Consider the following 17,416-nt stretch of genomic DNA (forward strand, 5'->3'; position numbering starts at 1 on the left):
ATTGTTGGTTTCTTTTTTTGCTTGTTTTGTTGAATACTTTTTTTTTTCTTTTTCTTCTATAGCTTATTTCGGACAGTTGTTTATGGCCTTTAGAGCTTGTTATAGAAATAGCTTGATGAATTCTTGTCTCAACAACTTGGTCATTTATGGAAAATAAGTTGTTTCAAATGTTAAGAATTACACGATTGAGTACAAATTTTGTCTGATTTAAACACAAGGCTTGTGTATCCTGATAATAAGAATCAAAGGAGAAAGAAAATGATTGAAAAGGCTTGAATTTTGTTTGGTTTGCATAGTGATTGATTACTTGATTTTCACAAATTTCATTGTTCAATACCATTTGATTTTGGTGAAACACATGGTCTGTATAAGATAAAGGTGCACGGTGCACCCCTCCCCTATGTTACCGGATTAGAATTTGAGTTTTTGACGGCTTGCAGCTTCCATTACACAACAACAGGTTACAAAACAACTCTCCAGAGGAGGAGCTCCAAAACCAGAGCTCAACACTCAACTCACACTAGTTCTCTTTTACCCTCACTGCTCCCTGTATTTGCCACACATACAAGAGTAATACACCAATGAATTTATGAGCCAAAGGGGAGCCAATTTGCAACGACTAAATTGGGATAAGGCACACCAGCCAAAGCCCTTTTTCGAACTGGTCTTCTGATTTCTCTGCTCCTAGACCACCGAACTTCTAGAAGCCCTCCCAAATCAGGTCCAATTGTGAGCCAACCCTCACAGCTATGTGACTAGAAAATCCTCGTATGCTGTGGGCCACAGACATGCAAAGAACTTCAGAAAAGCTTGGTTGGAACTTGCCATACAAGAATAGGAAAACATCAAAAAGATGGACAATGGGATAAACAAAATTACAGAAAAAGGTTAATGAGATAATCAAATCTCAGTTCTTCGGTGGTGGTCGAGTGAATCTCCGGTGATTGGCGGTTCTTGGTGAGGGTGGGGCCAGGCGTTGGGGACAGTTGATTCACTCGGCTATGATGGTTGGTCGGTGAGTGGTGGAAGGCGTCGACGGTGGTGCGAGACACTAGCTGCATGCGACGATGGGAAGGCAGTGATGGTTGCGCCGGCCCGGCGTCGGTGAGTCAGGGGAAGGCGTCGACGGTGATGGGCATCGGTGTGTTGGTGAAGAAGAGAAGCTGCAGATTCAATTTGGAGAGAAATGTATTTCCCAGAGAGGGACAGAGATTTTCAAAACAATGAGAGAGAGAGAGACGTTTTATTAGGACCAAAATCCAAAATTTTTGAATTTCTTCCCAAACTGTGCCCGCCCTTTTGGGCCAAACCCGAAAAGAGAAGAGGTAGAGTAAGTGGGGGTGGGCCCCTCCATGCCAGCTCAGGTCGGTAGAGCGTCGGTTCACATCATCGGTCCTTATAGCATTTCTCCATAGGTAAATAGAAAATTTGATCAAACAAAAGAAACATAAGAAGCAAGTCTCTACAACTAAGAGTACCACACTTTCAACATATAAACTAGGCAACAAATTCTTATAGCAATCAGTTCTTTCCGAAGTATCATCCACCTCTTTAACTTCAAACTGCAATATCACGGTTCCATAGTTTACTAAAATGTCTATTCGGGCAGCCAATTCTAGCTCCAAAATAGGACCCAATTTTGTAAAGAATTCTTTCAGCCCAGCATGGCTTGTATCTTCCAGTAAGTTATCAATAAACAGAGTAACCCATTGAGCATCCCCTTGTTCTCCTCTGTTGAGATTTTCATATCCCACTTTAGCATCCAATTTACGTTTGTTACCCAACACAGGAATCCAACCTCATGCGTCACTTCTCAGTTTTTCCATCGACACCCAAAATTATTCCGTAGACATAAGCATACCAAAAATCAAAACCAGAAGAGAAGAACACCAGATAAACAAATGGAACTAAACAAAACAGAGCAGTGCAAAAACAAAAGCCTCAAAGAGATGGAACTTATACGAAGATACCACGGATGATGGCAAAAGGTGACTTTGCAACGAAGACCGGACGTTGGCGGTCCTAATCAGTGGAAACCAATCGAGCCTGAGCAGCGGAAAATTGGACACCCAATGCAAGCAAGAAAGTGACCCAGCAGCTGGAAAGGGCCCGCGACTACGAGAACGACTGGAGGAGGTGGGAAAACTCGAGGGAAGGTTCGGAGAGGGGAGAAAAGGATACGGAAAAGGAAGATGGGCCTGAGGCGTGGGGGAGAGATAGATCTGGGGTCGGGAAAGTGGTGGCCGGCGATTGCCGCCAGGGGAAGCGATGGAAGGGGCTAGGGTTTCATAATTCTAAATCGCCTAAATCCTAAGGGTGTATTGTTAGCTAAATGAAAGGGATTGAACGTTGTAATTGAGGTGAACGCTGTAATCGAGTTTCATGAAACGCTGAGAAATTTCTTCCGCTCCGCTACAGTACCGTGAACGCTATGGTAACCTCAATATACAACTCTATTATAGCATTTTTTTTTAAACGCTATAAAATTATGCAATTAAAAGTCATGTGTTATAGTGAGTGACTCTGTACCCATTTCCGAAGTGGAATCAGCACCACGAACGGAGTAAGCAGCGAAGGAAGTAGAGGCAGGCATGAAGGCAAGAGCAGTTATGGTTCCGTCAGTGCCTTCCCTTAGGTTTTTACCTTCCGTCCGTCCCTTCGGTAAGTTAGTTAGTCAATCAGTTCAGTCTCTGGGTTACTACAAGTGCTGTGACGAGATCTGTATTTCGGCTTGGTCGATCAAAGAGTAAGCTCTCCTCTGTCTTAACAAAGAAAGAATTTTAATCCTCTTATTATCCTTAGGAATCGATCTAGACTAGCTGCCAATCGTGTGCTGTGAATGTGCAGAGAGAAAATGGCGGCAAATGAAGGCCTGGTTGGATGCATGTAGTGATGTAGATGTACAGATCCCAAAGGGCTCAATTGTCCCTTCTAATCTTGCAAAACATACCTGAGGATCGATGTTAGAAGATTAGTTCATCGGTAGATATTGTCCATCTAAATTTAATTTGGTCAGGCATTATACATCCTTTAATCTAGTATATATACCTGTAATTTTGTCGTGCTCGTGTTGTTCCCGTGCCGTGCATGTGCTTTAACGTTGGCTTAGCCCCACCCATCTATAACCGTGTAGTTCCATGCATGCTGGCACACACCATATCATGCTAACATTTAAATTCGTCGTCCCAGTACAAACCTAACCCAATTGGTGCCTCTAATTACCTGAATAGGTGCTTCTAATCTACTTTAAATTTGGCCCCAATCTAAACATTATCATGCATGGAAGATAAAAATAATGCCCAAGTTTTTTTTTATACACAGCTAAAATCCCTGAAGAGATAAGAGTAACGAGTTAGCTGAGTGTAATGAGTTAGTGAAGTTCAGTTTTGCAGTTGTTTTCCAGTGGTTTTCTCGGCATTTTTAACAAAACAGTGGAAAAAATTTAAGTCTGAAAAAAAATCCTAACTTAGCTAGCTAACTTGGATGTATGTACATTACTCACAATTCTTTGTGATTTGGCGACAGAATTAAGATCCACTCGTAGCGAAAGGGCTTGTTTTGGAATCTAATTTTTAACGACCGGAATTTCATATGGTGTGCTTTTTTCTTATTTACGTAGCTAAAGTTTCGATCGTAATATGTGATTCAATTTTGATAATTATTCAGGTACCAAACCAGCTTAGGTTCACCTCTATTAAGCTTGGAAAACCAATGCCACCATTCAGATTCACAGTAATTTATATATCTAGGTCAAGTTTTACTTATGTGTATGATGTATAAGTGAATATCTTCTATAGATGCTTTTAATCTGCCGTAAATAATAAGGATTTGAATTCAAGATTCTCCACAATAAATTTTCTCGTCCAAATACAAGGTTTTTTTTTTTTTGGTAAGTGAAAATTTTATACCAACAAACGGAGCCAAAAAGCTACACAAAGCAACAAGGGCATCCCCCTGGAAACCTATACATCAAAAGCCCCAACAGAAGGCAAAAAACCAACTCAAAAACAGGAAAACAACATTCTATCAACAATTGTTAACAGCGAAAATTCGAGAGTCCAAGAGCCAAGCATCACAAAGACCTCGGTTCTGGGCCGAGAACTTCACTGTTGCCCAAGAGTTAGCCTTAGCTCGAATTGAATTAAAGATGGTCAGAGAAACCGCAGCCACATCTCTGGATCTGTCTTGAAAAATTCTCATGTTGCGCTCCCCCCAAATATAACTGCCAAAGAGAGCTTATAGAGAGAATTACGGATCCCTTTTCCCTTTCTGTTCTAGAGTGCCCACTCCAATTCCTGAGACAGGGGCAATATAGATCGAGTAATACCATTCCTAGATAGAATTTGTTGCCAAATTGAGGAAGAAAAATGGCAATCAAAAAATAGATGAGCGTGAGACTCCATGCCAGACGAACATAGGACACACTGAGGAGACACCACCATACCCCAACTCACCAACCTATCTCCAGAAGGCAATCTCCCCAAAACAGTCTGCCACTCAATAAAGCTCCACCTAGGAACTCCATAACCAAACCACACAATAGCATGCCAAGGTTGAACGGGATTTTGGTGCCTACATGCCTCCCAAGCAGATTTGGCAGAATATTTACCATCTGCAGTCAGAGTCCATATAACCGTGTCGCTAACAGATGGAGATGGCAGAAACCCATCAGGAGTTTCCCTCATAATTTCCATAATAGCCCTGTTACGTTGCCTAGGCCACTTCCAAACACCCTCATCAATGATAGAAGAGACCTCGGCCTGTAATGCTCTTCCCCTATGAGCCACCATAGTTTCTCCAAATCTCTTGTATAACGCCCAATAGGATGCCAATAATCTATCCATAAAAAAGTATCTGTACCATTACCAATGACATACCTAATCCACTCTTGGCAAGTATCCCTGAGCTTCAGCAATTTCCTAATCACCCAAGAAGCCTCACAAGGAATCTGAACCCCCCACAAACTTTGACCTCTCAAGATATAAACATGAACCCATTTAACCCATAACGTATCAGCTTTTTGACTGATGACCCAGAGATGCTTCATGTTGACAGCTTTGTTCCACTCTTTAATGGATCTAAAACCCAAGCCTCCCTCATTCTTTAGGACACAAAGTTTGGCCCAATTGACCTTAGCACCAATGTGCTTTAAATCTGCTCCAGACCATAAGAAAGCACAAAGCAAACTCTCAATCTCCTTGATAATTTTCTGAGGCAAAATAAAGGTAGCGCTCCAGTAACTCTGGATATTAAAGAGAACTGATATATTGAACTAGTTGGGCCCTTTCTCCTTACGAAAGAAATTTCTGGGTCCAACTATGAATTTTCGCCAAAATCCGCTCTTTCAAGACAGCAGAATCAGATGAAGTTAATCTAGTACTTATTAAGGGAACCCCCAAATACTGCACTGGAAGTTGTCCCACAGGAATGCCCAATAACTGAGACAGCTCTTGCTGTGTTGTACTAGGGACACCAGCAAAATAGATTGCACTCTTGAGCAAGTTGGGCTGCATTCCAAAAAATCCATGAAAATCCTTCAAAGTCTGAAAAATAATATGCAAGGATTTCTCAAGAGCGCTACTCAAAATGAAAAGATCATCTGCAAACACAACATGTGAAATTGCTTGAGCCTGACATTTTGGATGGTACGTGAACTCCCCAGCTTCTATATTCCATTGTAGCAAGGATGAGAAAGCTTCCATAACTAAGAGGAAAATGTAAGGAGAGATAGGATCCCCTTGCCTAAGATCTCTAGCTCCTAGAAAGTACCCTTCAAGCCCTCCATTAATCATAATAGAGAATTTAGGAGTTGTAATACATTCCTTTACCCAACCCACAAAAATGGTAGGAAACTCCATAGCTTTCATTGTGTCCAGCAAGAAATCCCAATCCACCGAATCATAGGCCTTCATGATACCAACTTTGATAGCACATCTAGGAGATCCATCATTTCTATGATAGTTCCTGATAAGCTCGTGCATAAGCAACACATTATCAACAATACTTCTGCCTTTAATAAAAGCTGATTGGGATTGACTCATTACAATTGGCAGAGCCTGTTGCAGTCAATTAGCCAACTCCTTAGTAACAACCTTATAAACCACATTGCAGCAATGGGTCGATACTCCTAAATAGAAATGGGATTTGAAGTCTTTGGAACCAGAGTAAGGGCAGTAGAGTTCCATTCCTTTAGAATATAGCCTTTCTCAAAGAAAAGAAGAACAGCATCAATCAAATCCTGCCCCACAATATCCCAATTATGCTGGAAAAAACTAGAGCAGAAGCTATCCGGGCCTGGGGCCTTATCCCCCTTTATGGACTTGAGAGCACCCCTGATTTCCTCCACTGTAATAGGTTTAACAAGGTCTCTGTGCATAGAGTCAGGGATTTTCCTCCTAATAATTTGATGTAAACAAGTTGTAGCATCTGTTCTATTTTGAAATTTAATACCTATCAAGCCTTTATAGAACTGAATGATTTCCTGTCGAATCTCTTCTGGCTTATCCAATTAACCTAACCCCATCAGCATTAACCAATTAAGCTCAAGATCTTCCAAATACAAGTTACACACCCACTTATTTAACAGTCATGCTACTTGCACATACACTTTTACACATATCTTGCATATACATTTTTATGGGGCCCACTTTGAGTCCCACCAATATGATCCGAACCGCTCATTATTTTTAAAATAATGTTTTAAAAGTTTCTATAAAAAATCAACTCGATAGGATATCGGTAAGAGCTTTTTCAGAAATCATAGGGTGAAACAGTCTGATTCGCACTGCGATTTCTAAAAAATTCCTTACCGATATCCTATCGAGTTGATTTTTTACAGAAACTCTTAAAACATTATTTTAAAAATAATGAGCGATTCGGATCATATTGGTGGAACCCGAGGTGGGCCCCATAAAAGTGTATGTGCAAGATACGGAGTATGTGTACAAATGTATGTGTCCTTAGCATTTTTGCTTAACAAATCCTTGGTTGTTACCTACCCTCCTCCATCTCTCTCTCTCTCTCTCTCTCTCTCTCTCTCTCTCTCTCTCTCTCATAAATCCCTTGCAATAAATGGCATCCGACGCGTGTAAGTGCTCGATCCGAACTTCCAAAAATTAGATGATCCGAGCCATTAAAAAATGGAAGAATGGTTCGAGCACTTACACATTTCGGATGCCGTTGATTCTCGCAAAGGCCCACTTGGTTTTTTTTTATAGAATTTTTGAACGGTTTGGATTGGCCGTCCGGTGACCGGAGTAGGCTCGGCAAGCGTGCGGTGGGCGGAGCGGTGGTTCGTGGGCGGTGGGTGTATCATTTTCGTTTTCTTTACTTGTGCAAATCGTGTGGTGTAATTGTGCAGAGAGAGGAATGGCGGCGAATGAAGGTCAAGCAGAAGGAAATCAACAAGGGCCACCGGATTGGAGAACCGATTTGGTAATTTTGTTGCATCCACTTTGCTTTAATTCTATCCAATCAGCCCATTTTTAGGGTTAATCCAACCTGTGAATTTAATCAGTTGATGAATTTCTTTAGCTTTCCTGTTTAAAAATTAAAAAAAGAAGTTTTTGGATCATTCAACTTTCTCCTGGATGATGTTTTTTGGGTTTTCTCCTTGCCTCATGTATCAACATCACGAGGGAGGCTCCTCTTTTTGTTTTTGTTTTCCCTCGATCTACCCTTTGCCGATAAAATAAATAAATTTGATGTCGGATTTTTTTGGATGATCAGTCTCCTTGATTTTTTTGGATCAATTTTCATTTGCTTGATTTTTTTGGATCAATTGATCAGTTGCTTCAAACATAGGGTTTTGGGTCACCTAAACATTTTGAATTTTTTCAACAGTTTTTTTATCGGCATTTTCCCTACATTTTTTAACCCCGATAAAAGCACCAAAAACCCCCCACAAAAAGCATTTCCGCATTTTTTTTTTTAACAGAAGTTTCTAATTATTTGCGGCGTTTCTGGAAATTATTGCCAGCGGAAAATAGAACCCGGGATAGTCATCCATCTCCGGCTAAATTATTTACTGGCGTTAATGTCAAACGCGGGGAAAATTGGTTTTTTTCATGAAATGCCAGATCTTGCCTTATTTTGGCGTGATATTCCGAGTACAAACCATAATTAATGTTCTTCACAATACAACTAAAGAGACTTAATTGGCTTATGTTCTTTAGAGTTGGTAATAGATGCTTGTAATCTACTTGGCCAGCAAAGAAAACGTTGATATCTACTAAGCAAAGTAATTATAGAAGACTAATTAAGACAGTAAAGATTATAATGGATTTTGATGAGGATTTGAATTAATAGTTTCTAAAGCCCTGAAAAAAAAGCCGCAGCGAGCATAGCACGGTGTTTTTCCTGGCGTTTCTGACAAACCCACGCAAAAGGCGGCATTGGGAAAAAAAAAATTTGTTTAACAAACACCAGTAAATATTCCTGGCATTTTTGGAAACTATTGCCGGCGATTAATAAAATCCTAGGAAAATGTCCAAGGCTGGCAAGTTTTCCAGCTCCAACAAAAAATTTAGTGTCGTTAATTGAAAAACGCACAAAAAAAGATTTAGGTCACAAAATGCTGGAGATTTCAGTATTATAAAGCTACTTTAGTTTTTTTTTTTACATTTTAGCCCCATTTCAGATGACATCGTGTTCATTGTACCACACTCACACAAGAGGAAAACTTGAAAAATTAAGAAAATATCCAATCTATACATACGAATTAACATTAGGCAAGCAAAAAAATTTAAAATGGTGCGGGGAAACCCCTCTTTTGTTGTTGTGTCAAATTCTCCGAATTTATATTTTGTATCGAATTGTATGCGATGAGATGAGGTGGTTTCAAAATTTTTAAAAATTTTGAGTTAGAGGTGTCAAGTAGGTCAAGTCTGCAAGGCCACGGTATGGTATGCCCCGACATGGCAGATCATGGCTATATGTGGTGGGACTGCTAAGCGAACATTATAGCGCATGCATGGCACAACCATGACACGGACACAATACAAGCACGAGCACCACACGACAAAATTACAAGTATACTACGTACTTTAAAGTTAATGCTGGAGCAAATAAAGACATTTTGCACCTCGATTTGATGTTAGGGTGACTATTCGGTTTGATGTTAGGGTGATGCCACTCTTCCTTTGTGGCTCCATCCAAAGTTTCATTGGATGTGTTTTCTTTTTTTTTTTCCTTTTGGTCTTCTCTTTTGCTTCAAGGTTCCTCTTATAGCTTGGGTTTTGGCCACCTCGATGTACCTTTTGTCGAATTCCTAATAAAATTTTGTTGCTTATCAAAAAAAAAAAAAATGAAGACATTGTCCGTCTAAATTTTCATTTGCACCAGCATTATCCTTTAAAGTAGTATGCCTATAATTGTGTCGTGCCTGTGGGTCAGGTATTCTGCAAGGCCATGGTATGGCCCGACATGGCAGATCATGGCTATAGGTGGTGGGTCGTTAAGTGAACTTTATTGCACGACACGACACGTGCACGATACAAGCACGAGCACGGCACGACTAAATTATAGGTATAGTACTTATTTAAAGTATAACATTGGAACAAATGAAACAAATGAAGACATTTTCGGTCTAAATTTTCATTTGTTCCAGCATTATCCTTTAAAGTAGTATACCCTGTAATTGTGCCGTGCTCGTGCTTAATCGTATCATTTCCGTGTCATGCTCGCACCATGCATGCATGTGCTTTAACGTTGGCTGAGCCCCACAACTTAAATCGTAACTTTTCAGCAAAATGGTTCGTAACATTTTCTTTATTAATCATACATAACATTTGGGGGTACAAATGATGCACATCAAAATAAAAGTGCGTATTAATTGTAATCTTTTCCGGTCAAGTTTTGACTTTCAAATACAACTCGCAATATATACTTATGTTTGAATCTTCAATAAATGCTTGTAATCTGTAAATCTGGCCAGCAAAGTAAACTTTACAAGTTCAACTAAGACCTCAGAGATTATCTCGGTTTGGGGTGAGGATTTGATTTCAAGATTCTCTGCATACAATAAGTTTTCTTGTCCAAATATTACACATCCACTTAATAACCCTAATTTTAGTTGTTACCAACCCTCTCCATTTCGCTGTAAAATCTCTCTCTCTCTCTCTCTCTCTCTCTCTCTCTCTCTCTCTCTCTCTCTCTCTCTCTCTCTCTTCTCTCTCTCTCTCTCAAAACCTTTCTCTAGTTCTTTTTAGTTCTCTTTCAAAGCATGGATTGTATATATCGGCAATGACAGGAAGCAATAATTAACAACCCCATTATGTTTTTTCTGAGTGAAATCATAAAATAATCCGGAAATACTACCACGAAATATTCTGGACTATTTTATAATCACACATTTCTGTAGGATCCATACACTTATTCTGAACGACTTTACGACCGCACGTTTCTTTGGGGTCCATATGCTTACTCTGAACAACTTTACAACCATACGTTTCTGTGGGGTCCATACACACGTTTCTGTGGACCCCACAAAAACGCGCATGTGATTGACCCCATAGATACGTGTGGTTGTCAAGTCGTCTAGAGTACCACGTGGCGGCCGTATTCCCGAATTATTGAATAAGTACTCATTTTTTCTTAAAATGCTTTATTAGACTTGTCATTCAGTGCATATATAAAACATTGACGAGATACCTGTCCCTTCTCGACGCTATAAATAAACCTCATAGAAGACAAATACACTTGCCCTTCTACTCTCTCTCTCTCTCTCTCTCTCTCTCTCCACAAATCCCTTGCATGTAAGTGCAAAGTGGTACCTCGTTGTCTTAGACAAGTAGACAACTGACATTTCACTCTCTCTCTCTCTGGTTTTTCTTTACTTGTGCAAATCTTGTGCTGGGATTGTGCAGATAGAAATGGCGGCGAATGAAGGTCAAGGAGGAGGGCTAGGAAATCACCAAGGTCCACCTGGTTGGACAGTTGAAGCAAGGCCTCGCACCAACGAAAAGTATTTGTGGAAAACTGATTGGGTACGTAAATATTTGTTACATCCACTTTTCTTTAATTCTATCCAATCAACCCCAATTTAGGGTTATTAATCCAACTTCTGAATTTAATAGGACCGTCCATTTCGGCAATCAACGGTTCGAATTGCCGAGACGATTGAGATCACGCACGGCACCTTGCAATCCGGACCGTTGATTGTAGAGACGGACGGTCTGGGTGTGCATAGCACCATCCCCCATTCCGAATTTCTTAGCTGTCCAAAACAAAAAAAGGTTGATGGCAAATGTTCATTTGCTTGATTTTTTTGGATCAATCTACGTTTGCTTGGTTTTCTAAAATTAGGGCTAGCGATTTACCTAGTTTTGAGTGGTACTAAAATTGCCCTAATGTGTTTTTTTAATTCTTCAATTCTTGAGATTAGAGATCTCTTTTATTTCATTCATGCAATCGCTTCAATTATAAAATAAAATTTAACTTTTCTGTGCATTTTTAAAACCCCACAGAAAGCCCCGAAAATGCCGCCCAAAACCCTTTCCGAGGGTTTTAAAAATCGTTGGTAATTATTCCCCGCATCTTTTGAAATTATTTGCGCGGGTTGGGAAAAACCCGGGAAAATGTCCAAGGCCAGCCACAGTCTTCCAGCTTTGGCCAAATATTTATCAGCGTTAATTATCAAACGCCCAGAAAACCGGTTACCAAAGCTTGAGTTTTCACTATCATAAGAGCCAATTTATTTCAGGGTTTTTTTTTTTTTTTTTGAATTTTGTCCCAAATTAAATAAACAAGCCAGACCTTTCCTTCGTGGGAGTGATTTGCAAAGGACGAAAGATAATTAATGTTCTTTACAATACAACTAACCAAAGAAAACGTTTTTGTCTTCTAAGAAAAGTAAATAAAGAAGTTTAATTAAGACAGTAAAGATTATCATGGATCGGATTTTTATGAGGTTTTGAAATTAATAATTTCTAGAATATGTATTTTCTAAATGCCCTAATTAAGAATACGCCGCAGAAAGACTAGCCCAGGATTTTTCCTGGCGTTTTAGACAAACCCACACGAAAGGTGGTGTCGGGAAGAAATTTCTTGACTTTACCAAACGCTAGTAATTATTCCTGGCATTTTTGGAAATTTTTTAGGCGGCAATTAATAAATCCCCGGGAAAACATCCGAGTCTGTCAAAACATTAGGCCGTTAATTGTAAAATGCCTGAAAATATATATATATATATATATATTTATTTATTTATTTATTTATTTATCGTCCGCCTGGAAAAAGTTTAGGACTATTTTGGTTTTCCCGCACAAAATGATGGGGTTTTCAATATGGTCCGGTTCCTCTCCAGTCCGCATCCACCTAATTGAAAAACCTTAAAAAAAAAAAAATCCTAATTGTTTAGATGTATTGAGATGATTTTTAAATAATCCAAAAAATAATAATAATTGGCCATTTGTTTCCATGGTGCATACGGAATTACTAACCCTAGAAATACTGCATCATTTGGCCTTCAAACAAGTGACTAAAAAAATTGGTTAAATCTAGAGTAACCCAAACTGCTTTTCTATCTCAACTTGCTATCTTGGGTCCTTCTGCATTAATCGTACTCCTAAAGTCTCAGGTTCAAAACCTCTTACGTCTTATCAACTCTTTTGGGGGCTAGTTCATACAGAGTTTTGCTCCGACTTTGATCGGGACCCCCTGCAAGTGAGCGATGGAATCAATCCCCTAGAATTATTCAAGCTGCGCACGCGAAAGCCGGCCCAGACGCTTGAGTTATCAAAAATCATGCTCCTCTGGGGCTTCAACATGAACTTACATAAAAAATTGTTGCATTTTGAATCTTTCCTTTCAGTCTGCTCGATTCTATCTTCTAGATTTCTCTCTCTTTTTTCGTTGTCAAAAACTTTTGTCCTGTCAGCAACGGGTCCTAAATTTAACGAAAGGGTTTTTGGATTATGCAGTTCTATTATGAACCAGGGACCCAGAGGCAATACCGGTCCCTAAAAAAAGCATGGGCTCGCTACGAGGAAACGAACCGGCAAAACCTTGAGGTCATCGCACAAGAGAGGACTCGATCACATGGACTCGAAAAGGCAAGCTCACGAGACTTAGCATCTTTCTGGCTAGCTATGTTTACATTAATTTTAGCTACCATTTCATTAATGCTGTTTTTCAAAATTCAATTTTACGCAAACGATTTTTTCAAAACTTGTTCGGTTAGGGGTTGGGTAACTTATTTTCCGTTGGTTTTCTTCGGTAAATAACTCGTGTTTTTTAAATTATTTAAATAGTTGCTTCCGATTTTCAAAAGCTATTTACGCTAAACGAACAAAAATTATCAATAGGACCGAGGAGTTTTCAGAAGATATTCAGAAGCAGTAGTAGTATTTTTCTGAAAAGTATTCTGTGAATCAAACCCAATTGTGAAAACAGAAACCAAAAGTACGGTTGATAGCAATTTCTATCTTAATGATTAAATTGCAATTTCTTATAGTTGTTTTTGTTAAATTGTAAAATCAGTAATTAATTCTTGTAATTTACATTTGCAGAAGCCAAACATGAAGAAATTAGCTAGAATGAAAATGAGAACAGCAAGCTTTGATTCTGCCAAACCACCCGAATCAGTCACATGGGCTTTCACCGACCCGGATAATGATCAGTGGGATCCATATGTTGGGGGTGAAAAGATCCATGGGCCTGAGAAAATGCTATGGGCTGAGAGCTTTGAACTTTCCATGCTTTGGAAAGATTGGCCTGGTAATTTAGGAGGTACTACTTCTCTTGAGGACCCTCTTAAATATACACACTTAACCCAAACTCCTAATATGGAGAAAGTAAAATACTATTTGTATCTTAATTCATAAAATACTATTTGTGTTTTGTTTTGTTTTTCTTTTTGGAGAAAGTAACCATAAATTCTCAATTAATAGATCGGCTTTTTATCACTAGTAAAAATCGTTGTTGAAAATACAAGACTTTTTTTTTTTTGCTCTGCAAACAAAACATTTTATATAGCTCGAAATGGAAACATCGAGAAAAAGCATTTAATCGCACCTCCAAAACACCACGGCTACTAACCGCGCGTGATCGATCTTTTACTATTTTTGTTATAAGGTCTTGGAGTAGAATTGAAGTATAAATCATCTCAGCAAAAGATTAAGTTGATCGGACGTCGATAACTCGGTGAACTATGTTACGTTTGTTCTTTCCAAAATGAATTGCAAATGTGCATGATTTTGAAAAATACATTTGCAAAACAACTAATTTCATGATTGATATATCATCTTGATTTTCTGCAATGATGTTCTACCTACTGAGCTCTACAAACTTAACAATTTGGATTATAACAATTTTGGTCATCTTGATTTCATGATTTTCGTTGTTCTGCTGTGCAATGATGTTAATGAACTGACAGCTTCCGCTCCGTTTTCAAGTATACAACTTACCGCAGGGGAGTCCTCCCTTTGCCAACCTCGTAGTTTTGCTCCGTTTCTGGTTTTAGGTGGCGTATGATTCTCGGGTGACCAATTTAGTTGGGATACTTGTCTCCGTTGGGATGCCATCTTGCCTACCTAGCGTCCATTTAATCTTTCTAATCATTCTTCAAAGATTAATAAATTCCTTTTTGTCGTTAAAAAAAAAAAATTATACCCTTGTTTCAGGAGATTTTGTGGAGGGGGCGATGGACGTTGATGCAAGAGCAGAGGAGATGGTTGGTGGGAGTGGGAATGCATAATTGCAAAGATCATCGGAGCTTATTTTGAGAGTGGTGTGTGTGTGTGTGTCTATATATATATATATATATATATATATATATATATATATAGTTCTTTTAAGGTCCATGGAGTTTTACCTTAATGCACTGAATATAATAACTATGTTGTCAATGTCTGTGTTTTTTTGTAAGCAGATTATATATCTTGTTCTATTTGAGATTGATCATACTATACATAGTCACCCTGGCTTTATATATATACTTCCTAGCAATCCTTAATTAACGCATTGTATTCGCACTACAACAAAATCATCTCTATTATATATGATCAGAGGGAAAAGAGAGACGGGGAACGTTCCGTCTCCCATTCCCATTGTGTGATTTGTGAACAAGAAATATATTCCGTTGCCAATTTGAAGAAAGGAAAAGAATATGAGGCGAAGAATTTAGTTTCGGTACCATATCATGAAGCGAATTGGCAAGTACATGGTTCGTCACAAGTTGGCAATGTGTACTTCTTTTGTCTCAAATACCTTAGTTGTAGTTGGATTGGAAGGAAAATATGAGCAAATGCATGCGCGCGCGCGCGCGCACACACAAATATATGCACATAGCTAGATGTATAACTACTATATTTTGATTTCCACTCGATCTCGTTCTAAGAAGTCATTTGATGAATAAGTTATAATCAGAAGTACATGTCTCTCTCACTGTATTAATATTAAATCTCTAACAGTCGGAGCCTACGCAAGGTTTATGCGTTGTACTATACCATATAGAAGAAGATTTCATCATACATAGTTAGGTAACCCACATCTTAATTAGTAAATTCTCATTCATATATATGTAGAAAATATTTGTTATAGCAAAAAAATAACAGAACATTGTTGGCTCATGTTTGGAAAGGGGGAGAAAATGAAACATTTTGGAGTCATTTCTAGTGTTCGCGCATGTACAATAGTATTACGGAGGCGAGTGCTACACAATGTTTTTGATACATTAGAATGACGTTCCTTGTGCTAGGAAACAGTGTGCTAAAGGCTTTATATTATTTGGATTCTTGTTGGGTAGTTTCTTAAATTGTTGAGAACTATTGAAGCATCTGAAAGTTGGAGTTTTGAAAAGTAATTTGTGATAGGTTTGGACCATCACAATTTAGTCCACACTGTTGGGCGTCATGGTGCACTAATAGTTGTTGGACTTACGAATCAGTCTAGTTGTCCATTTGCTTACCGATCCTTTTGGTCTTTTCGGTAAGCAAATGGACATGCAAGAGCATATTTAAAGACATTACTTGCATAATACTACTCCATAAGGAACCTTTGAGACAAAGGAAAAATGATAGTATTTCACTACAAAAGCCACTGCATAAGTTGTATATTCAATGTTCCCTTCCTTTCCGAGAACATGTTGAAATCCAGATCCCAGCTGAAGCTACGAATCAGAATCAAAATCAAAATGGTCCTGTTTCAGTGGAGAATCGGGATTGAAATTCTTTGATCGATATAAGTACAAATTGTGACAGGAAGGGAAGTAAACTGGAAGCAAAATCACTTCTCTATATCTTCCGTTTCTATTTGTACGTGAGTCCCTTGTTCAAGTGGGGGCACATGTAGAACCGTTCCTGGATGGGTACCTAAATCAATGAATGTAATGAACCACTTACAGCTATAGGCAACGCAAGGGGCAACCCACTTGATGGGCCTTCTGAGCCTGAAATTTAGTAACCCAGCTCGAAATCTAGTATATATTCTTTTTTTTAGATAGCCATTGGGCTTTCACTGGTAAATTTCTAGACCAATGATTAGAGTGCATATGCCTGCTTTTGTGTCCACTGAAAAAGTCCACAGTTTCAAAAAAAATATAGATCAAACTTGGGTTCATCTCCCTTTCTTACCCACCACTTGGAAGGATTTCTAGACTACGGACCATGTTCGGTTTGGATTTTGAGGAAAGTTTTTAAGAGTAACGAGTGGAGAGAGATAGAGAAAATTTATTGGGGATCGCGCACAGGGGTTTGGAGACCCCAAACGAACAATCCTACATGTCCCATACCACGTTCCACAACTCACTTTGCTTACAATTTTTTTTTGTATTTTTTCCCTTCCAAATTTTATGCAATTGAATTGTTCAATTATTGAAAAGCGGTTAAACCGCAGATTTTCTCCACTCACTCGTACAAGCATTGTGTGTGCCCAAACACTAGTGATAGGAAACGAAACATTCAACCTGTGCTTTTGATCCCGTTTCTTGATATATTTTTGCAATTTTTTAAAATTTTCATGTGGGTATTGAGATGGATTAGGGACAAAAGGCAATTTCATACAAAACTTCCCATTTTAGGATTCCATTCCAAGATGTACTAAAAGCTCCTTTAGTTTGGAGATATAGCAATTACTAGGAACGTATGATGGCATAGTAAAACTCTTGCTCTGCTATAATTTAGTTAGAGGTTCCATTTATCATTAGTTAGTAAGGAGGCTCTCTAAAACTAATACTCCAATGGAATCCTAAAATGGCTCTTACACGAGGCTCTCATCCAAAGTGTCAAAAATAGCAAAGCATTTTGTTACTTTTGTGCTCCAATGGACTCTCTAATTTACTTCTAAATTAGGCTTCTAAGTTTGGCTCCCAAATGGTTTGTTAAATCGAGGGACTTGTTTACGAGCCAAAAGAGAGAAAAGTAGAGAGAAGCAGGGAGAAAATCGCAAAAGTGGTAGGGAAATTGCAAGATTAACCAAG

At 38.8% G+C, this 17,416-nt stretch overlaps 2 protein-coding genes across 2 annotated transcripts; one reads left to right on the plus strand and one right to left on the minus strand.

Moving 5' to 3' along the window:
- Positions 1–4,274: 4,274 nt before the first annotated feature.
- Positions 4,275–6,376, minus strand: LOC131327886 (uncharacterized). Its single transcript, XM_058361012.1, has 4 exons — positions 6,161–6,376; positions 5,318–6,056; positions 4,878–5,154; positions 4,275–4,836 (listed from the first exon to the last, which is right to left on the minus strand). Exons 1-4 carry the CDS (start codon positions 6,374–6,376, stop codon positions 4,275–4,277), a joined length of 1,794 nt encoding a protein of 597 aa, XP_058216995.1.
- A 4,289-nt stretch (positions 6,377–10,665) lies between these two features.
- LOC131327887 (uncharacterized) lies at positions 10,666–13,341 on the plus strand. Its single transcript, XM_058361013.1, has 3 exons — positions 10,666–10,985; positions 12,921–13,090; positions 13,251–13,341. The coding sequence occupies exons 1-3, from the start codon at positions 10,872–10,874 to the stop codon at positions 13,339–13,341; spliced, it is 375 nt and encodes a 124-aa protein (XP_058216996.1). The 5' UTR covers positions 10,666–10,871.
- Positions 13,342–17,416: the final 4,075 nt, after the last annotated feature.

The sequence above is a fragment of the Rhododendron vialii genome, chromosome 5a (genome assembly GCF_030253575.1).
Source record: "Rhododendron vialii isolate Sample 1 chromosome 5a, ASM3025357v1".
Classification (NCBI taxonomy): domain Eukaryota; kingdom Viridiplantae; phylum Streptophyta; class Magnoliopsida; order Ericales; family Ericaceae; genus Rhododendron; species Rhododendron vialii.